General features: G+C 38.6%; 1 protein-coding gene across 1 annotated transcript in view; it reads left to right on the top strand.

The window, feature by feature from the left end:
• The window catches only part of LOC126481308 (tyrosine-protein phosphatase non-receptor type 23-like), a 169,966-nt gene that overhangs the window by 82,582 nt on the left and 64,287 nt on the right, over positions 1 to 23,097 (top strand). The window contains exons 3-4 of the mRNA XM_050104964.1: positions 5,980 to 6,157; positions 18,706 to 18,850. Of these exons, the coding sequence (XP_049960921.1) occupies positions 5,980 to 6,157; positions 18,706 to 18,850 (323 nt within the window). The remainder of the gene's footprint in view (positions 1 to 5,979; positions 6,158 to 18,705; positions 18,851 to 23,097) is intronic.

Raw genomic sequence — 23,097 nt, 5'->3', positions numbered from 1 at the left:
TTGAAACAAAAAGTGGAAATTGTGCTGATCGAAAATTAGTTTCCTTTCAGAAAAGTTAAACATACCAGAGAAGCAATTTTGATATCACACTTGACAATGAAAAGAGAAAAGACAATTGTGGTTGCTATAATAGCATTTGTGGTGGCATAAAGTGCCTTTGAAAATGCAAGATGCTAAGATTTGACAAAGGGGGGATAAAATGGACACAGAAAAATGGTCTAGGAAATATCAAAAAAACTAGTCAAACTGCATAAAAGTGGAACATGAACAAAAGCATTTGTACATGAAACGGTGGTGTGAGAGTTGCAGCTTAGTTCTACCATTCCAGAACTTGTAAGCCAGAGATGCTGTAATAGAAAGAAATGATTAACTATTGTCAAGAATCTGTCATAGCAATGTTCAGATAACTAACAAAATACTACATCTATATACTCTGCAAATCACTGTGAGGTGCAGACGGATGGTACATAACATTGTACCAGTTACAAGGGTTTTCTTCCATTCCGTTCATGTATGGAGTGTGGGAAGAATGATTGTTTGAATGACTCTGTGTGCATTGCACTAATTAATCTGATCTTATCCTGACAATTTGTATGTGACTGGTAGGTAGGGGATTGTAGTTTATTCCTAGAGTAACCATTTAAAGTTAGTTCTTGAAACTTTGTTAACAGACTTTCTCCAAATTGTTTACATCTATCTTCAAGAGTCCTCCAGCTGTGACACTCTACCATGGATCAAACAAACCTGTGACCATTTGTGCTGCCCTTCACTGTATGTGTTCAATATCACTTGTTTAGTCCTATTTGGTACCGGCCCCAAACACTTGAGTAATATTTTAGAACCGGTTGCACGAGTGATTTTGTAAGCAGTCTCCTGTGTAGACCGATTGTAGTTCCCCAGTGTTCTACCAGTAAACTGAAGTCTACCACTTGCTTTACCTGTGACTGAGCCTATGTGATCATTTCACTTCATATCCCTACAAAGTGTTACACTCAAGTATTATTATGAGTTGGACGATTCCAGCAGTGTCTCATTGATATTATACTCATATAATACTTCTTTTTTTCATTTTGTGAAGAGCAAAATTTTACATTTCTGATCATTTAAAGCAAGTTACCAAAACTTTGCACCACTTTGAAATCGTATCAAGATCTGACCGAATATATATGTAGATTCTTTCAGATAGTACTTCATTATACGTAACTGCATCATCTGCAAGAAGTCTGAGGTTACTGTTAATATTGTCTGCAAGGTCATTAATAAACAACATGAACAGCAAGGGTTCCATCACACTTCCCTGGGACACATCTGAAGTTACTTCTTCATCTGACGATCACTCTCTGTCCAAAATAAGAGTCTGCATCCTCCCTACCATAAAGAACTCAATCCATCCACAAATTTCAGTTGATATCTCACATGATCATACTTTTGAAAATAAGCTTTGGTGTGGTACTGAGTGAAATGCTTTTCAGAAAGCAAGATATACGGGATCTACCTGACTTTCTATATCCAAAGCTTTCAGTGTGTCATGTGAGAGAAGTGTGAGTTAGATTTCACATGATTGATGGTTTTGTAATCCATGCTGGTTGGCATTGAGGAGGTCATTCTGTTCAAGATACCTTATTATGTTTGAGCTCAAAATATGTTCTAAGATTCTACAGCAGATCAATGCAAGGATTCTGGATGGTAGTTTTGTGGATCACTTCCACTACCCTTCTTGTAGGTGGGTTTGATCTGTGCTTTTTTCCTATACCTGGCCACAGTTTTTTGCTTGAGAGATCTACAGTAGATTATAGATAGAAGAGGGGCTAACTCAGTTGCAAATTCAGTATAAAATCTGACAGGGATTCCAACAACTCTGGAGCTTTGTACAATTTTAACAGTTTCAGCTGTTTCTCTACACCACTGACATTAATACTTATTTTGTTCACTTTTTCAGTGGTATGAGGATTAAATTGGGGCCATTCTCACAGGTTTTCATTTGTAAAGGAATATCTGAAAATTGAGTGTTTCAGCTTTTGCGTTGCTACCCTCAATATCACTTCCTGTCTCATTCGCTTGGGACTGAACACTGACATTGGTGCCACTAATAGCCTTTACATACGATTAGAATTTCTTTGGATTTTGTGAAATGTCATTTGGCAATATTCTGCTACAGTAGTCTTTGAAAACATCATGCATTATTCTCTTGACAGCCAAAGACGTTTCATTCAGTGTCTCTCTATCCATAGCCTATGCTTTGTTTTACACCTGTTGTGTAGTAGTCTCTGTTTCTTTAGAAGTTCCTTTACAGTGACTGTATACCTTGAAGGTTCCCTTCCATTATGAACTGTTCTACTGGGTAAATATCTATCCAGTACATAGTCAACCATTCTTTTGAACTTGAGCCATAGTTTGTGTACATGCTTCTTCCCTGTGCTGAAAGTTTCAAGTTCCTCGTTAAGATATGACACTACTGATTTTTTATCCAATTTACTGAACATATATGTATCTTTCTGTTTGTTTTAGTTGTTCTTTGTACTTTGATAATCATTTTTGTGACAATCGTGTTATGGTCACTGGTACCAGTTTCGATGTGAACATCCTCAAAGAGGTCAGGTGTATTTGTTGGCATTAGATTCAATATATTTCCATCATGAGTGGGGTTCCAAACTATCTGTTCTAGGTAATTTTCAGAGAAGGTATTTATCAATGTTTCACAGGATGCCTTATCACACCCACAACTTACAATACTGTAATTTTCCAATTGATAGTTTGATGATTGAAGTCTCCAATAATGATTACAGTTTGATCGGGGAATTTAGATAAAAATGAACTGAGATTTTCTATAAAGTTTTCAGTTATGACAGGAAATGAGTCTGGTGAGTGATAGAAGGATCTGATTATCATTTTATGCCCACCCCTGATACTGAGTCTTGTCCAAACAATCTCACATGTATCTTCAATTTCTATCTCAGTGGATTTGAGTTTCTTGTCTACTGCAACAAAAACACCACCTCCACTTCCCATTTGCCTATCATTTTGATATACACTTAAATTTTCCCGAGAAAATCTCACTACTATCAGTTTCAGGTTTCAACCAGCTTTCAGCACCAAGAATTATGCAGGCCTCACTGCTTTTCAGGAGTGCTTCAAACTCTGGCACATTTTTGCTAATGCTTCCGCAGTTAACCTCTAGGCTTTTAATACTCCCACCTGCAGGGGGGGGGGGGGGATATTTATTTTGCTCTTTGACTGATAGTTCTGGGCCTCTGACGTGTAGTGCGCACCTGACCTATTTAGGGGGACCTTACAGTTCTCAACCCTATCGGGAAAGTCCAGGAAGTCACAGCCAAGCTTTCATAGAACTTTCAAAGTCTCTGGTTTGGTCCCTCCACACGACTCAGAACACAAGGGCCATGATCAGTTCTGCGGGGCAATTCTGCAAATTGTAAACTTCATTGAAACTCCATGTGTAAGGCTGGTATTATCATCCCTCTCTGAAAGTTGCTAGAATGACCCAAGAGTGACCTCAGAGCCTAGACAACAGGCATCATTTGTTCCAACGTGCGCCACAATCTGCAGTTGGTTACACCCTGTTCCCTCAGTGGCTGCTGGAATAGCCTCTTCAACATACACACTTAGTGCACCTAGTGTTCTTTCCTGTCTGTTGCTGCCATTTCCCTAAGGGGTACCATCATTTACCATACTTTTAAACTGCCAACAATTAATGCCCTTTGGCATTTGCTTACTCTTGACACCAGACAAACTGGTTTCCCCAAAACAGGTGAAATGAGTCCCATTGGCTCAGTTTCAGTTTCAGTTTCAGTGAAAGACAGCACCTTAAACTTGTTGTTTAGGGGAATCAGTACAAAACACTGAGTCCTCCCTGGTATCTCTCCACCCTGTGTGGGATGCCTAGATCTACTGTTGACACACCACCCACAGTCAACTGGACTAGTGATGACAGATCCTGTACTTTCTGCAGAAGAGACAGGATCCACAGGAGATGATAGTACTTGAGGTACCTCTGGTACTGATATCACACTCTTGGGAGCTCTTCCACCACGTTGATTACAGCAGCAGTTGGAACGTAGACAGGGCAGCTTCCAGCTGCTTATGAATATCAACCAAATCATCCTGTGTTTGAGAAGAGCATTCACAGTGGGGCTGCATTTTGGCTGCTACAGTACATTACAAGGCTGTGAACAAGTAACTTTAAGTTAAGCATGCTGATTATCTTTTAATCTGTTGAGCTAAAAAGTTGCTAATTCCCTATAAGAAATTAAGCAATTATACAAAATGAGACTCAATTAATGCAACACAAAAACCGTTGTAAAAAATTACTAGTTTGCTAGAATGCTTTGAGGCTAATATTAGTTGTTAGCAAAATTGAAAAAAGAGTCAATTTACGATAAGTGCAGATAACATACAGGGCTACTCCTCTAAGGATGTAACATGATATGTTAGTTGGAATATTTGCTACAGTAACTATATCACAAATGCTGATTTACTACAGATTGCTCATAGATTATGTAAAGGACAATAGTAGCTACTGAAAATTCTCAAAAACCCATGTTTATGTGTGTTGATATACAATGAAATTCAGGATTGGTGTATTCTGTGGCAGAACTATGAACTACAAACACTGATTTACTTCAAAACAATTTATGTATCCGAAACTTTTGTAGCTGTTACTTACAAAATTTCGTGAGTGTCTGAAAATTCTCAGAATAACCTGTTTCTCATGTAATTGTACAATGAAATTAGAGAACAATTGTTTTGACGAGGATAGGCCTCCCATTCTCAAAAATTTTAAAAGAGTACAAATAACTTCAAGCCTACAATCGATGATAAAAGTAAGAGTTTATCGTGACACTTGTGAATGTTCAGTATTTCACAATATATCACAATACATTTGGGTATTGACACAATCAATGAAAGATTATGCAGAAGCGACACTAACAGTAAAATATGTGAATATAGAGCTTCAAAGCGGCATACGAATCTTGTACAGGTGGTCTTACACAAAGGAAAATTCTGAAGTTGCTTTTCAGATTTAAATAAATGTGTGTATTGCATGGATTTTTCACTTAGCCATTTCTGTGCACACTTCTACACTGGTGTGCCAAAGAAGAACACTGTGTGGTGAGTTTATCTCAGTCAAGATTAGCAAAATGTGCAGCATTAACAAAGCAGGTCTTCTGCCTAATGCAGCTAACAGTGCATTATCTGCAAGAGTAAAATGCAGATACTTTGGAAGGAACTGTATTATGAGAAGAATTACGTTGTACTCTCTTAATGGGTTCACGTATTTGAGGGTTAATCACTCATTGACTAGGAACTTAAATGAGATTCCATTTTAAGTTTGTTTGGTATGTATGCTATCCACTGAACCTCATAATCACTTAATTAATAGCATAAAGAATTTTTCATATTTTGATTTAATTTGTAAATGAGACAGAAGATGCAGAATCACACTCTTATAAATGAGACAGAAGATACGGAGTCACACTCTGCCCATCCATCACATTAACCAAAAAAAGCACTTCTGTTTTGTCCATGTATTTTTTATTTGAGCATAAACCAAAGAACCATAATGGTGTTTTTGAAGTTGGTTATCAAAACTCATCTGTAAAATTGACTTATTTGTGCAGAATACTCCCTTACCATTTGTACGAACATTTTGTGCAGGCATATTATACCTTTCTGGCTGGAAGGAGTAGCTCCTCTTGGTTTGGTAAATGACTGGGTCCATTTTACCATCTTATTTAACTGTAAGGCTCCTCTGGCTTTATAAGAATCAATGCATTGTCTGACTATTTAGTCTTGAATATTCGTTATTCTCTTAGTTTCATTTTGAGTTTCAAACTTCACATTCTTTGTGTATCTAATATTTTTTATTTATTTCTGTACTCCGTTTCATGTAACTACGTGGTGTAACTTGATTTACTACCAGTCTAATATTATTCTTGTATTTTTGAAATGCTGCTCTTTCAGGAGAAATGTGTATGGAAGTATGGTTCATACTATAGCTGATATTCGGTATGAAATTTTATGCATCCTCTACAATATGGGAGCATTACACACACAGTTAGGTGCCTTGGATACCAGAGTATCAGGTGATGGTATAAAAATGTCCTGTGCCCATTTTCAGTATGCAGCTGGGGCATTTGAGGTAAATATTTGTACTGTAATTTTTCTTGCACAATATTATCGTTTAATTGTATCAAAGGAATATTCAGTTGAGAAAACTAATAAAATATGAGACAGAATCACTGGACAGACTTACCTTCAAAATACAAAATGTTCTGGACATTTCTCCTCTCAAATGTCACCAATTCTGTCTCATAATTTATTAATGGTACACTTCATGTATGAGGGTGGTTTGAAAAGTTCTTGGAATCACCACGAGAGGTCAGCGCTAGCGCAAGAAGTTGTTCATGTGTGATTCATTGGTCTGTAAGCTGTAAACACATGCCATGTCAGTGCTCTTGGAAGAGAGCTGTGCTGGTGATGTGGCTCTGTTGTTGTTCCTGTGTAGTGATCCGTGAAGATGGAAGTAATCGAGATTTAAGCAGTGACTAAGCTCTTCATAAAGAAAGGTATGAAAGCGAAGGACATTCATGCCAATTTCCAGAATACACTGGGGGAATCTTCTCCTTCATATTCAACTGCTGCCAAGTGGACAAATGAATTTAAATTTGGTTGGAAGAGCTTAGATGATGATCAGCGTAGTGGTCGCCCAAGATGTGTCACTACTCCAGAAATCATTGCAAAAGTGCACAAAATGCTCATGGAAGATCACCAATTGAAAGTGTGTGAAGTTTATCAAGCTTGCCAGATGTCATCTGAAATGATGTTTCATATTTTAACTGAAGAATTAAAAATGAAATAATTATCTTCAAGATGGGTGCTGCGACAAGACAGTGCATGCCCACACCAGTGCTGTCGCTATGGCAAAATTACATGAACTATGGTATGAATTGTTGCCACACCCACCTTATTCACCTGATACTGCTCCTTGAGACTTCCATGTCTTCCCAAAACTGAAAATTTTTCTTGGTGGACAAAGATTCACTTCAAACAAAGAACTGATAGCCGGAGTTGGCAGCTATTTTGCAGGCCTGGAGAAAACTCATTTTCGAGATGGGATCAAGGCACTGGAACATCGTTGGATGAAGTGCATTAATCTACAAGGAGACTACATTGAAAAATAAAAAATGTTTCAGTGATGTAACTACTTTTTTTCTATTCCATTCCAAGAACTTTTCAAACCACCCTCGTAGATAATGTGAAATATGCATAACTTTGCCTTTCAGTTGTGCTTATTATGACTGCTGTGTTCTGTTTCTAATAGACAGACTTCTTAGGATTTTGCATAAAATACTGGACTTAATATGTATGTATAACAAAAAATATTGTGATTTAAGGAGTAAAAGTAACAAGTCATGAAATAATTGAGGTCCTGAGTCATTGATAGGCAAATTAACAAGATTTTGATAGCTTTTGGACAAATCATCCTTAAGAGCTAGAGTATATGAGTAACATATCATTTTCTAGCCGCATGAGTGCGCTTGCTTGGTGGCTGTCGGGTTTGCTAGGGTCAGTTTCTGGGATCCAGGAAAGGAAACTTTTGTCCTGCCTGGGGAGAATGGGCCAGTCTTCCCTTAATCCTGCTAAAAGCACACACACCCAGCTCCACCCCATGGTACTAAAACTCCACAAATTTCAATCTAGTCATGAGTTGGTAGAAAGTAGGATAGGTGACATACGGTACAACTAGTTGTTGCTTTCCACATGAGACTGCAAAATTTAAGTTAAGCTTTTCTTGGATCAACTTAGTGAGTCATTATTTAGAATTCCTCACTACCTTATCTGTGTCTTGTTTTTGCTGGTGTAGTCCCTTGAAGCAATTCTTGTAGCACACTGAATTCGTTCAGAGATGCATACAGTCTACCTGCATCTACGTCTACATTGGTATTCTGAAACTCACCTTACAGCATGTGGCGGACAGTGCCCTGTACCACTAATAGTTATTTTCTTTTCTGTTCACTTGCAAATAGAATGGGGGAAAATTACTGTTTCCGTATGAGCACTAATTTATCGTATCTTTCTTGTGGTCCTTACTCGCAATGTATGTTGAAAGCAACAGCATTGTTATGCAGTCAGCTTCAAATGCCAGTTCTCTAGATTTTCTCAATAGTGTTCTTTGAAAAGAAAATACCTTTCCTCCAGGGATTCCCATTTGAGTTTGCAAAGCATCTCCATAATACTTCCAAGTTGTTTGAACTTACCAGTAATAAATCTAACAGCCCGCCTCTGAATGGCTTCAAAGTCTTCCTTTAATCCAACATGTTATGGATCCCAAACACTCAAGCAGTGTTCAAGTACTGATCATACTAGCCTCCTATACATAGTTTCTTTTACAGACAAACTACAATTTCCTAGAAACAGAAGTTGACCATTCACTTTTCCTACCACAATCCTCATGTGCTTGTTCCATTTCAAATCTCTTTGCAGTATTATGACCAGATATTTAAACAAAGTGACTCTGTCAAGCAGAACACTAATGATGCTGTATCCGAGTATTACAGGTTTCTTTTACCTACTCGTCCACATTAACTTACATTTGTGTACATCATGTGAGAAAAGGGCAAGCAGAGTTTCACAAGAGTGATGCTTTCTAAAGCCATGTCGATCTGTGGACATCAGCTTCTCAGTCTCAAGAAAATTTGTTATATTCAAACTGAGAATATTTTCAACGATTCTGCAGCAAACTGATCTTAGGTGTGTTGGTACGTAATTCTGTGGGTCCATTCTTTTATCCTTCTTATAAATAGGAGTCACCTGCACTTCTTTCCAGTTGCTTGGAGCTTTTCTGGGCGAGAGGTTCATGATAAATGCAAGCTAATTACGGGGCCAATGCTGTAGAGTACTCTTTGAAAAACTAGATTGGGATTCCATCTAGACCAGGTGACTCTTTGCTTTCAATCCTTCAGTTGTTTCTCTATGCCAGGGACACTTATTACTATGTTGTCCCTAGGAGTCTGTTCGATGGTCAAATGATGGTATGTTTGTATGATTCTTATGCATGAATGATTTCTTGGATGTGAAATTTAAAACTTTGGCTTTTGTTTTGCTATCTTCTACTGCCACACCAGACTGGTCAACAAGTGACTGGATGGAACCTTTAGACCAACTCAGCAGTTTTACATAGGACCAGAATTTTCTCGGGTTCTCTGCCAGACCTTTTGCTAAAGTATGAGGGTGGCAGCAATTGTATGCTTTGTGCATAGGTATTTTCACAGACTCATGAATCTCTACTAAGCTTTGCTTGTCGTCATTTGTGCATTCTCTTTCGAACAAAGAATGCAACACCCTCTGCCTCCTCAGCATTTTCCAAATGCCATTATTAAATCATAGTGGGTATTTTCTGTCCTCAATCCACTGACTAGGCACATAATTCTCCAGACCACAATTTATAATCTGCTTAAACTTTGTCCATAATGCCTCTATGTCCATATTACTGGAACTAAGTGATGTCAGTTCACTGTCTAAGTGAGATGCTAACAACTGCTTATCTTCTCTTTCTATCAGAAACACTCTCCTAGCTTTCTTAACTGATTTATTAACTTTTGTAACCATAATTGCTTTAATGACATGACTGCTAATCCCCATTTCTATACCGACTATGTAGCTACAAGTGGAAGTGTGAATAGCTAATCTGCTTTACATAAATTCTTGGATGACATTACAATGGATCTATTGACAAACAGAGTAAAACTGGTAACAGTTACTCAGTTAGACACAAATAACTTCAAAACTATGGAAACTTGAGAGCATGGTTTACACAGACATCAAGTCTGGATTGCAGCCTAACACCGACTGAAGAGATTCATGCACAACAGAAATCATTTGTACAATTAGTATAACTTCGAAACTATCGAGCGAGGTGGCGCAGTGGTTAGCACGATGGACTTGCATTCTGGAGGATGATGGTTCAAAGCCGCATCCGGCCATCCCGATTTAGGTTTTGCATGATTTTCCAAATCGTTTCAGGCAAATGTTGGGATGGTTCCTTTGAAAGGGGATGGCCAACTTCCTTCCCCATCCTTCCCTAATCTGATGGGACCAATGACCTTGCTATTAGCCCCCCCCCCCCCCCCCCCTGCAAATCAACCAACCAACCAACCCTGGAACTATTTGTAGATTGTTGGCAGACTAATAATTGTCGTTCTTTTCCTTACACAAATGCTTCACTGCATGATAGCACTGTAGTAATAAAGCTTCAGAGAGACTTAGGCTTACCCTAGTAGTTACTGTGCTCAAGGTGGCTTTTAATAAAGAATATTTGATAAAGAAAATGTCTTAGTTTTGTGCCTAAATGTTGGTGGGTACCCGCCATTCAGAATCACCGAGTAGGACCCACTGTCACAGCTCACTCCCAGTTTTATTTCCTCATGCTACTGGTGTACTTCAGTGCCATATTGCGCGGCCAGTCCCGATGCCTGTGCCCTGAATGTGGGAATAGCTTCTTACTCATTGCTGAAGTATGCTACACTGCTGCTTAAGAAAGTAAGTTATCCTTATTAGCTGCAGTGTCCCTGTACAACATTAAAATTAGCAAATAAAATGTTGCCCAAAACAAGAAGAACATCGCATACTATGTGCTGACTACAATGTCTTCAAGGACGAGTGACTTCCCCAGGATGGCTGGTGTTCTCCAGCACTTGGAAATAAACTCTGAGAAAATTCCTGGTGGAAAGCAGTTCATATTTGAGTACCATTAGTGGGAGGGGGAAATGGCCAATGAAAATGCTTCCATTTGTTTCTGAAGCTGATTGACCGAAAGGTCTAATGGTTCAATATTTTCTTGGAATGGTTTTTGATGTCCGTGAAGTGGGAGGTCACTGGACGAGTATTGACACACACACACACACACACACACACATACACACATGTACGTACGCACGTTCTCTCTCTCTTTCTCTTACTTTTAAACAAAGGAGGAGCTTACAGAATTCAATCTTGTTTATTTCCCTATCAACAACTCAACACCTCCACTATTTGGTGAGTTCTTAAAATAGACTTTTCATTATGATATTTGTAATGTCATGGGATTAGACAAGTTTCACAAAGGGATCTGTATGAATGTAATAAATTTAAAAACATTGCCAGTTATTTTCATAAATAATGAAAAAAAGGGCCATTGGTGTTGGTGTTGGTGGTGGTGGTGGTAGTGTATGTGTGTGTGTGTGTGTGTGTGTGTGTGTGTGTGTGTGTGTGTAAGGGGGGAGGGCGGGAGTAGAAGAACTTGTTTTGTGTAAATGAACATATGCTTGAGCAATCAGATGCTCTTATTTTTCATCATTTTGTTTGACATTTCTGTCTTTGTCACGTGGTATTCTCATTATATTTTTACTGTAATAAATTGATGTTGCTCTTCATATTTTTGAGTAGAGAGTTAATAAAATAGTGCAAAAGTTTGTGGGATAAAATTTAATAAGTAAATGTCACAAGGAGAGTTAAAATTTGAGGCGTGCCTTAGCATTCCAAATATTTTATTTGTCTCCAATCTGTGTTTCAGAATTGTGAGAAATTAGTAATAAATTGTTTATAATCTCATGAAGAAGGAATTTCTTATGTTCCTCATGGTTTACTAATCTTTACACAAGTGCTGGCATGACTTCTCAACTTAATCATTGTTCTTCTTTCCTTCAGAGCTGACATTTTTTTCATTATATACTCCTTTGAATAGTGGGTCCATTTCTGAGAAACTTTACTAAGTGTTAGTGTGTGAAGAATAATCTGTGCCTATTCTATAAATCCATCTAGAGTATCTGCTGCTGTTAACTATCCACTTACTTCTGATAGATTCAGAAAATCACCTGAAAATGAGGCCTCTTTTGAATTTCTTCATCTGATTCCTTTACATTGCCTTACTTCATCTATACTATGTACTCTCACTTACTTACTTCCAGACTCATTTCATTTATTTGTGCCTCTTGGGTCTAGTTTATACTTTGTAACTTCTGTTGTTGGCTTTCCCCAGTGGTAATTTCTTTTGTAGTATTTACTTCTTTTATCATTTTCCGCTAATGCTGTCAACATTTGCCTCGTCTATCCTTCTCTAAACTCTGTCTAGTGAATTGTCCTCTCTGCCACAGATAATTTGTCAGGTTTTCACACCTTCTTTGTTACTTTGTTGTAGATTTCTTTGACATCCCTGCCCCTTGGTGTTTCCTTTGATCTGGAGACTGGATGATTTCCATATTTCTTCAATTCTTCCATCAGTTCCTCTCTTTTTCCAAGTGAATGAATCAGAGTTTTGATAGCTAGTGCTTAGGCCAACTTTTGTTCTGTTGCATGTCTGCTAATATCACATGAACAGAAGCTCTTTCCACTTTTACTTGATTGTAATATGATCACAAAAAATATTAAATAATGGTTTCTCAACTTTATCATAAATTTTCTTATAAATTAGAAACCTGATTTTTCTAATTCTATAGCAATACTTTTGTTGCTATGCATGTGTCTATTGAAACTTCCCAAGGTATCAAAAGCTTCCGGTGGGGTCCAAATATTCACAGAGAGTTCTCTACTATGTCCATGGTAAGGTTATAACTTCTGCGGAGGTTCTGTTAACTGCAGATTCCAAGTGTCAGTCATTCAGTATGTACAAGATGTTTCTGGAGCAAGGTAGCAAAAATATTAAAATTCCTCTGTAACAGCTTGGAATAATAAAAGACTGCAGTGTTTAAGCCAGAAGATAATATAGCTCAATAGACATAAATTAAAGAATCAACACTAAAATATTACTTATAAAAGTATGAGAAAGGGATAATGTCTTCTTCTCAGTGAAATAAAAGAAGGGGTTTTATTGATAATGGAGAATCTTGGATCAAACATAAACATTGTGATGAGGAGAGGTGAAAATCAAATGATCAGTTTAGGAAAATGATTTATATGGGACTCACACCTATATTTTCATTCTATTTTTATGATCGAACTGAGGGCAAGGACACCCTACCCATATTTCTCCAGAACCTCAATAACTTCACTTTACTTCACTTCACCTGGTCCTACTATACCAACAGGCCACCTTCCTCAGTGTCGGCGTCCACCTCACAGATGGCTCTGTCAATGCCACTGCCCTTGTCAGACTTACCAATCACCAACAATATTCTATTTTGACAGCTGCCACCTATTTCACACCAGAAGGTCTGTTCCATACAGTCTAGCCACTCATGGTCATCATGTCTGAAGTGATGAGCAGTCCTTCTGCCAAGGGCTTCACTGAGACATTCACAGGTAGAAATTATGCTACCCAACCTTGTCCAGAAACAGAAGTCCCATGCTATGACTCCCCAGTCCGCCATCTCCCACATACTCACTGACGAGCAAACGGGTGCCCCCTCCATGACTCAGCACCACTCAGAACAGGAGCAACTGAATCACATTTTCCATCAAGGTTTCAACTGCCTCTCATTCTATATCTACTTGTACATCTACACCTACATCTGCATCTACATCTACATCTACATATATATTCCCCTAACCATCAAGCAGTGTGTGGCAGAGGGCACTTTTCGCGCCAAAGACATATTTCCCCCCCCTCTGTTCCACTCGCGGATCGCGCAAGGTAAAAATGACTGTCTGAACTCCTCAGTATGACCTCTAATTTCCCTTATCTTTGAATGGTGGTCATTGTGTGATCTGAAAGTCGGTGGTAATAATATATGCTCTACATCCTCGGTGAAGATCAAATTTTGGAATTTAGTGAGCAGCCCCTTCTGTTTAGCATGTCGTCTATCTGCAAGTGTGTTCCACTTCAAACTTTCTATGAGATTTGCAGTGCTCTCGCGATGGCAAAATGTACCAATCACAGATCTTGCCGCTCTTCTTTGGACCTTCTCAATCTCTTGAAACAGACCCAACTGGTAAGGGTCCCATACAGACGAACATTACTCTGAGACTGGACAAACTAACGTATTGTAAACAATTTCCTTTGTTGAAGGACTGCATCACTTCAGGATTCTACCAATAAACTGCAATCTAGAGTTCACCTTACCCGTTACTTGTGAAATCTGATCATTCCATTTGAGATCATTTCGAGCAGTCACACCCAGATACTTGATGGATGTTATTGCTTCCAAAGACTGGGCATTTATTTTGTACTCATACATTAATGGGGATTTTCGCTTTCTTATACGCAGTAGGTTACACTTACTAATATTGAGAGATAACTGCCAGTCATTACACCACACATTTATTTTCTGCAAATCCTCATTGATTTGTTCACAAATTTGTGTCATACTATTTTTCTGTAGACCACAGCATCATCGGGAAACAGTCTAATGCTGCTGTCAATACCATCAACCAGATCATTTATGTAAATCATAAAAGGCAGTGGACATATTACGCTGCCCTGGAGCACACCTGATGTTACGCTTGCTTCTGTTGAAGTCTCCTGATTCAGGATAACATACTGCTTTCTGTCTGTTAGAAAACTTTCTATTGTTGTTGTTGTGGTCTTCAGTCCAGAGACTGGTTTGATGCAGCTCTCCATGCTACTCTATCCTGTGCAAGCTTCTTCATCTCCCAGCACCTACTGCAACTTACATCCTTCTGAATCTGCTTAGTGCATTCATCTCTTGGTCTCCCTCCACAATTTTTACCCTCCACGCTGCCCTCCAATAGTAAATTGGTGACCTCTTGGTGCCTCAGAACATGCCCTACCAACCGATCCCTTCTTCTAGTTAAGTTGTGCCACAAATTTCTCTTCTCCCCAATTCTATTCAATACATCCTCATTAGTTATGTGATTTACCCATCTAATCTTCAGCATTCTTCTGTAGCACCACATTTTGAAAGCTCCTATTCTCTTCTTGTCCAAACTATTTAATGTCCATGTTTCACTTCCATACATGGTTGCACTCCGTACAAATACTTTCAGAAACGACTTCCTGACACTTAAATCTGTACTCAATGTTAACAAATTTCTCTCCTTCAGAAACACTTTCTTTGCCGTTGCCAGTCTACATTTTATATCCTCTCTACTTTGACCATCATCAGTTATTTTGCTCCCCAAATAGCAAAACTCATTTACTACTGTAAGTGTCTCATTTCCTAATCTAATTCCCTCAGAATCACCCGACTTAATTCGAATACATTCCATTAACCTCATTTTGCTTTTGTTGATGTTCATCTTATATCCTCCTTTCAAGACACTGTCCATTCCATTCAACTGCTCTTCCAAGTCCTTTGCTGTCTCTGACAGAATTACAATGTCATCGGGAGAACCTCAAAGTTTTTATTTCTTCTCCGTGTATTTTAATACCTACTCCAAATTTTCCTTTTGTTTCCTTTACTGCTTTCTCAATATACAGACTGAATAACATCGGCAGTAGGCTACAACCCTGTCTCACTCCCTTCCCAACCACTGCTTCCCTTTCATGCCCCTCGACTCTTATAACTGCCATCTGCTTTCTGTACAAATTGTAAATAGCATTTCGCTCCCTGTATTTTACCCCTGCCACCTTCATAATTTGAAAGAGAGTATTCCAGTCAACATTGTCAAAAGCTTTCTCTAAGTCTACAAATGCTAGAAATGTGGGTTTGCCTTTCCTTGGTCTATTTTCTAATATAAGTTGTAGGGTCAGTATTGCCTCACGTGTTCCAATATTTCTACGGAATCCAAACTGATCTTCCTCAAGGTTGGCTTCTAGCAGTTTTTCCATTTGTCTGTAAAGAATTCGCGTTAGTATTTTGCAGCCGTGGCTTATTAAACTTATAGTTCGGTAATTTTCACATCTGTCAACACCTGCTTTCTTTGGGATTGGAATTATTATATTCTTCTTGAAGTCTGAGGGTATTTCGCCTGTCTCATACATCTTGCTCACTAGATGGTAGATTTTTGTCAGGACTGGCTCTCCCAAGGCTGTCAGTAGTTCTAATGGAATGTTGTCCACTCCCGGGGCCTTGTTTCTACTTAGGTTCTTCAGTGCTCTGTCAAACTCTTCACGCAGTATCGTATCTCCCATTTCATCTTCATCTACATCCTCTTCCAGTTCCATAATATTGCCCTCAAGTACCTTGCCTCTGTATAGACCCTCTATATACTCCTTCCACCTTTCTGCTTTCCCTTCTTTGCTTAGAACTGGGTTTCCATCTGAGCTCTCGATATTCATACAAGTGGTTCTCTTTTCTCCAAAGGTCTCTTTAATTTTCCTGTAGGCAGTATCTATCTTACCCCTCGTGAGATAAGACTCTACATCCTTACATTTGTCCTCTAGCCATGCCTGCTTAGCCATTTTGCACTTCCTGTCGATCTCATTTTTGAGACGTTTGTATTCCTTTTTGCCTGCTTCATTTACTGCATTTTTATATTTTCTCCTTTCATCAATTAAATTCACTATTTCTTCTGTTACCCAAGGATTTCTACTAGCCCTCGTCTTTTTACTTACTTGATCCTCTGCTGCCTTCACTACTTCATCCCTCAGAGCTACCCATTCTTCTTCTACTGTATTTCTTTCCCCCATTCCTGTCAATCATTCCCTTATGCTCTCCCAGAAACTCTCTACAACCTCTGGTTTAGTCAGTTTATCCAGATCCCATCTCTTTAAATTCCCACCTTTTTGCAGTTTCTTCAGTTTTAATCTACAGTTCATAGTCAATGGATCGTGGTCAGAGTCCACATCTGCCCCTGGAAATGTCTTACAGTTTAAAACCTGGTTCCTAAATCTCTCTCTTACCATTATATAATCTATCTGAAACCTTCCAGTATCTCCAAGCCTCTTCCATGTATACAACCTTCTTTCATGATTCTTGAACCAAGTGTTAGCCATGATTAAGTTATGCTCTGTGCAAAATTCTACCAGGCAGCTTCCTATTTCATTTCTTACCCCCCAGTCCATAGTCACCTACTACATTTCCTTCCCTTCCTTTTCCTACTATCGAATCTCAGTCACCCATACTATTAAATTTTCGTCTTCCTTTACTATCTGAATAATTTCTTTTATCTCATCATACTTTTCATCAATCTCTTTGTCATCTGCAGAGCTAGTTGGCATATAAACTTGTACTACTGTGGTAGGTGTGGGCTTCGTGTCTATCTTGGCCACAATAATGCATTCACTATACTGTTTATAGTAGCTGACCCGCACTCCTATTTTTTTATTCATGATTAAACCTACTCCAGCGTTACCCCTATTTGATTTTGTATTTATAACCCTGTATTCACCTGACCAGAAGTCTTGTTCCTCCTGCCACCGAACTTCATAATTCCCACTATATCTAACTTTAACCTATCCATTTCCCTTTTTTAATTTTTTAACCCACGTGGCTGATTAAGGGATCTGACATTACATGCTCCGATCCATAGAACACCAGTTTTCTTTCTCCTGATAACAACATCCTCCTGAGTAGTCCCTGCCTGGAGGTCCGAATATTTTACCTCCAGAATATTTTACCTAAGAGGACACCATCATCATTTAACAATACAGTAAAGCTGCATGCACTTGGGAAAAATTATGGCTGTAGTTTCCCCTTGCTTTCAGCTGTTCACAGTACCAGCACAGTAAGGCCATTTTCGTTGGTGTTACAAGGCCAGATCAGTCAATCATCCAGACTGTTGCCCCTGCAACTACTGAAAAGGCTGCTGCCCCTCCTCAGGAACCACATGTTTGTCTGGCCTCTCAATAGATACCCCTCCATTGTGGTGGCATCTATGGTACAGGTATCTGTATCGCTGAGGCATGCAAGCCTCCCCACCAATGGCATGGTCCATGGCTCATGGGGGAGAAAACATTCTATCCAATTGCATATGTCGTCGAATAAACCATAAGCGCACACTTTTTGGAGCAAGCGACAGTGCAGAATTGAGTCGAATGCCTTTTGAAAGTCAAATAATATTGTGTCCGGAAGGGAGAATTGTTCTCTCCAGTTCTGCCACAGTGATGTTTTGTCATCCACCCAACCAAGGCAATATTATTACCCCTCACTAATCCACACTTGATGCCAACTACATGCCGTATGTCTCGTATACCTGTAATACGTCTAGCTGAAAGACCTGTCCCATGCATCCTACTACTTCCATGTACTCCAGTCATGTCACAGACATCTCATACCCTATCAAAGACAGTCACCTGATCTGCCAACTTTGTTATAAAAAACTGTGTGGTATCCTATGTGAACATGACCACTAACAAGCTGTCTGACAGCAATAATGACCATTGCCAAACTGTGGCCGAGGCCACCACCCTGTAGCCAAGCTTGCCACACGACATGTGTGTCTGGTGTCAATGACTACTTCATATCCTGTGCCGCCAACACCAGCTTTTCTGAAATACATGCTCCCTATAACACTTCTGTCGTACCTATAACCCCGTGGCCTTGATCTTCACCAGTTGCAGTCCCCACCTCCTTTTGTCCCCTTCCCTGCTCTCACTCCAGCCTTACACAAACTTGCTGTCCTCCCTGCACACCTGCACACTCCTTTCTCCTTCTCTGTTCTCCCCCTTTCCACCAAGAACTGCATACAAATGCTGCACTGAACAGCCAACCATCCTGTCCGCACCACGTACCTGCACATCCCCACAAGCAACAGTAAAGCATCTTCCCCCTTCCCTATCCACTCTCCCTGCCCCTTCCTATCCCACACCTCATCTGTAATTAATGCATTACAATATTATGTAATTAATTATATTGTCCCTCCTTTTTTTAGCATTTAAAAGACAGCTTCCCACAGCCAGCAGGAGTGGATCTGGCTGCAGATATTATACAGTTTATGTATTATCTTTCACTGGCTCAGGCTCAAGAATGTGTATTGGAGAAGAGCATGATGGATAATAGGAGACCTATAGTAACAGGTAAGCAGTATATTACAGTGAAATGTTTCTACCAATTTTTAAATTTTTTTTTAGAATTTAGTGACTTTCAATGTTAGAGTCTGAAATGAAAATATGAGAACAGACTTTTAAGTTTGTGCACACAATATTAATATTTCTCAAAACATAAACCTTTAAGCAGGTTACAGGGTACCCTCTGCCACACATCATACGGTGGCGTATGGAGTATCGATGTAGATGTGAAATTTCTACACTTTGCATGTTTTGTAATCAATTTTGGAAACATTTTTCCCACTTTGTTGTTGAGACCTCAAAACATGGTTTTGGAAGGATTGAAAGCTTCTTGCAATGATGATAATTGCTGTCCACACATTTTTGCTTCATAGAAAGAACAAAAAGAAGTCTATAATCAATAAATCAAGTTAATACAGACAATGACACAATAATTTTAATGTGTTTGTCAGCCAAGTAATAAATTGTTTGGAACATTGTGTATCAGTTGGCATTGTCAAGATGAAGAATGATGCATCATTTTCATTTGCTTTTCCTGTTTTGATTGATGACTTGTGGGTAACAAATAATTGTAAACCTTCTGGTAAAACTGTTTATCAATGCTATATAGTAATGGCCACGACATGTAATTTTAATTAAAGAAACTGGTGATCATATATTTGGAATTTCTTGATGAAGAGACTGCTTTTGTTGGATTTGGTTGATCTTGGAACATTAAAACAGGTTATTGCTGCTTAGTTTCCAGGTTATACATATTTAGCGTTTCTTCAGTTGAATTTTTGGACCATATCCTAATGCCAGTTGTCACAAGCCTGTTGTGAGTATTGATCCATTTGTGCAGAATCCACTAGGAACATTTCTTTTTCACAATTAACTGTTTATGAAAAGTCAAATGTACTGCAGTTTTCCATAATTTAAGGATGCCTCTATCTCACAGTAAGTCAGATACCACCCTCTTCAATCATGTGTACCACAGCATCATTGTGGTTTTGGAACAACAGATTTTGATCAACCTTCACAAAATTCCTTAGTGACACAACCATGGCCGAGACAAAATCGTGCAAACCAAATGTCAACAGACTATTTTGAATTTTATTGATTACTGGAAGGTGAACAGAGAGATATTCGAGACATTTTCACTGAATTAGTTCTTATGAAAATAGTAAACCAATGGTACTTCTGTAAACAAACTACTCAGTGCCTTTGTTTAAAAATAAGAAATGACAGATTTTAAAATAGTACTAAAGCCACATCAAATAGTGCCATCGAGTGGTCATTTGAAAAACTTTAAAAGGAGAACACATAATAGAAATACCAAAAGAAATACAGTAATGGAAAAATATTTCTTAAGATATTTTTTAATGAAATTTATTATTATGAAACCTTCTTCCTTCAAACTTTTGTATTTATCTTTAGATAATTGTTTACTGAGTACCTGAAATGAAATAGCAACTTTCAAGAGATGATCTTGTTTGTAAAATATTTGTATACTGCAGGTTAAAAGTGAAAATGTATAAATCAATCACAGATTCCTGGTGGAATTGAGTGATAAAGAAAATGAGGATGAGTGAGAAAGAAGTTTATGGAGAAACTGGGAGAAGGGTGATTGAGAGGCACAAGAAGACACCTGGAGGATATACAATAAAATGGTGATTGTGGCGTGAGGGGGAGGGGGGGGGGAGGCAGTCATTAAGAAATTGTTAAAAGAGGAATAGGAGTTGATTCAAAGAAAATGGCAGGTGAAAAGATGTAATCAGGTAGGGAGACCAAATATATCAAGGGCAAATGTATGTATATATATTGCAAGAGCAAGGAATCTGGAAGAAGAGACCAACATCAGAATTATATAAATACACAGACAAGATTACAGATACAGTAAGGAAAAGAAGAATGCAGTTCTACGGACATATCCACAGGATGAATGAAAACAGAATTTCAAAGCGAATTCTTAAAGTCATCAACTCAGGCAGGGGAAAAACAAAATGGATAAAAGAAGTTGAAGAGGACCTCAGACAAGCACAAATAACAGTAAACGATGCAGAAAACAGAACTGAATTCAGGAACATCATCAAAAAACATAAATTTGACACCACAACACAGAAGAGACCAGGATGCAAATGGACAGCGGAGCGAAAGAAACAACACAGTGAACACATGAAGAAAATTTGGGCTCAGAAAAAACACAAACAATCATCATAAAGGAATTCAAGTTCAAACGCTCTCTTAAATGGGAATAATCGAAAATAATAATAATAATTGCAAGAACCAAGTACATGTTGGAGAGCTAGTTGTGATTTCATTGTTTGTATAAGATTTGCTGTAGAGATAGGAAGATGGTGGCACAGGAGGAGAAGATTGCCGCCATTCATGTGGAACTAGATAAGGCAGAACAAGATCTGGAAATGTTAAGGGGGAGAAGGGGAAAGAAAGACAACAGGCTGTGGAAGAAATAGGAGTAGAACTTTCCGAGACAGTTTTGTTGTCAACTTGGGAAACAGGTATGATCTGTTGTCACAGTTGGCAAGTGATGAGCTACAAGTAGTTTTAGAAGTAGACAGGACACAGTAAACTACCAAAAAGTGTTTTAGAATTAAGAAGTCAGAAAAACTTGTGAAGAAGGAGAAAGTTTTGTTGTTAAGTAGTTCACGTGGTAGAGGTGTTGGCCAACTGTTGCAGGATGAACTAGGGTGAGGTTACCAGGTCACAAGATTTTTAAACCTAGTGCAAGGCTGGGTCTGGTGATTGAGGAGGTAGGTTCACTTTGCAAAGACTTCACAAAGGCAGACACCATGGTGATAGGGGGTAGAGTGCGAATCAGCATAGATGGGGACCTAACTATTCAACTGAGGGTGACCTGGTAAAGGCAGCTTCAGCAACGAGACATACTGGTGTTGGGCTTGTATCTGTTCTGCGACACCATGACTGGTCTCATTTAAACTCTTCTGTCACAAGAGTTAATTTAGAGGTGAAATTGCTGCATGGATCAGGTGTGGGGTGGCATATTGGTGTGCTTTTTGTTCATTCTATCAGTAGGTGGGACTATACCAGGCATGGTCTTCACCTCAACAGGAAAGGGAAGGGAAAAGGGAAAACTGTCTGGGCTAACAGCAAATGGGGGGGGGGGGGGGGGGGGGGCGGCATCACCACAAGTGGTAAAATACCAGTGGTTACAAGTGACAGAGCAGCTGTTCTTTCCTGGGTAGGAAGTGCAGAAATAAAAGCTATTGAGAGACGTGCTTAAAATGACATTCACATTAATAAAACAGGTAGCCAGAAAGCAAATTATAATGAACACAATTCATGCAAACAACTCTTCATTGAAACTGGAGTTATTCAAAAATTGGCAGAAAAACTAGGCTTATCCAGATGTAATTCAGCCAGTGCACAAAATCAATTATCCTTATTGCATCAGAATATCCAAAGACTAAGGGGTAAACTTAACGAGTTGCTTATTTGTGTTGAAGAATTAGAGTTGGGCAAACCAGTTGATATAATCTGCCTCTCTGAACATCATGTGACCATTGGTATAGTTATGTTAAATGTTACAGGATTCAAGTTAGCTTCTTACTTCTGAACAGAAAATATGGAGAAAGAAGTTGTTTCCACTGGTTTAATTTCAAGAATATTGATATTAATTATATTTGCTCAGACCAGTGTTCAGAAGAGTGTGCAACAGAAGTTGTATTTCATAGTATGTCCTTTGTAATAGTAAGTATATACAGAGCACCTTCAGGAAACTTTAACCTCTTCATAAAAAATAAAATAAAATAATAAACAGAAGCTTTGCTGTCCCATTTCACAGTAAAAAAAAAAAAAAAAAAAAAAAAAAGGAAATGGTGCTTGCTAGTGGTTTTAATGTGGATTTATTGAAAAGCTCTGTCAGTGAACAATAATTGCTGTCAGTAACACTGTCATTCAATTTAATTCCTACTGTTTTTCCAACAAGGGTATGTGTATGTTCTGATACTGCTATTGATAGTGTCTTTGTAGACAAATCTAGGGAAGAAAGACATGTCACAAAACCAATGGTAAATGGGCTACCTGATCATGACATGCAGCACTTTGTGTTAAATGTTGAACTTGTCAGGATGAAAAATCTATTGAATCTGAGTACATTAGGGTAATAAAGCATTCAAAAAGTGAGAATATTAGGAGATTGCTCAAAGACATGGAATGGATTGATGCTTACAGTACTTCTGACTCAAAAGGAAAATACACAGCATTCATTAATAAAGTTACATACTCTTTCAAATCAA

The sequence above is a fragment of the Schistocerca serialis genome, chromosome 5 (assembly GCF_023864345.2).
Source record: "Schistocerca serialis cubense isolate TAMUIC-IGC-003099 chromosome 5, iqSchSeri2.2, whole genome shotgun sequence".
NCBI lineage: Eukaryota > Metazoa > Arthropoda > Insecta > Orthoptera > Acrididae > Schistocerca > Schistocerca serialis.
The sequence above is the reverse complement of the archived record's forward strand: the minus strand, read 5'-3'. Positions and strand labels throughout refer to the sequence as shown.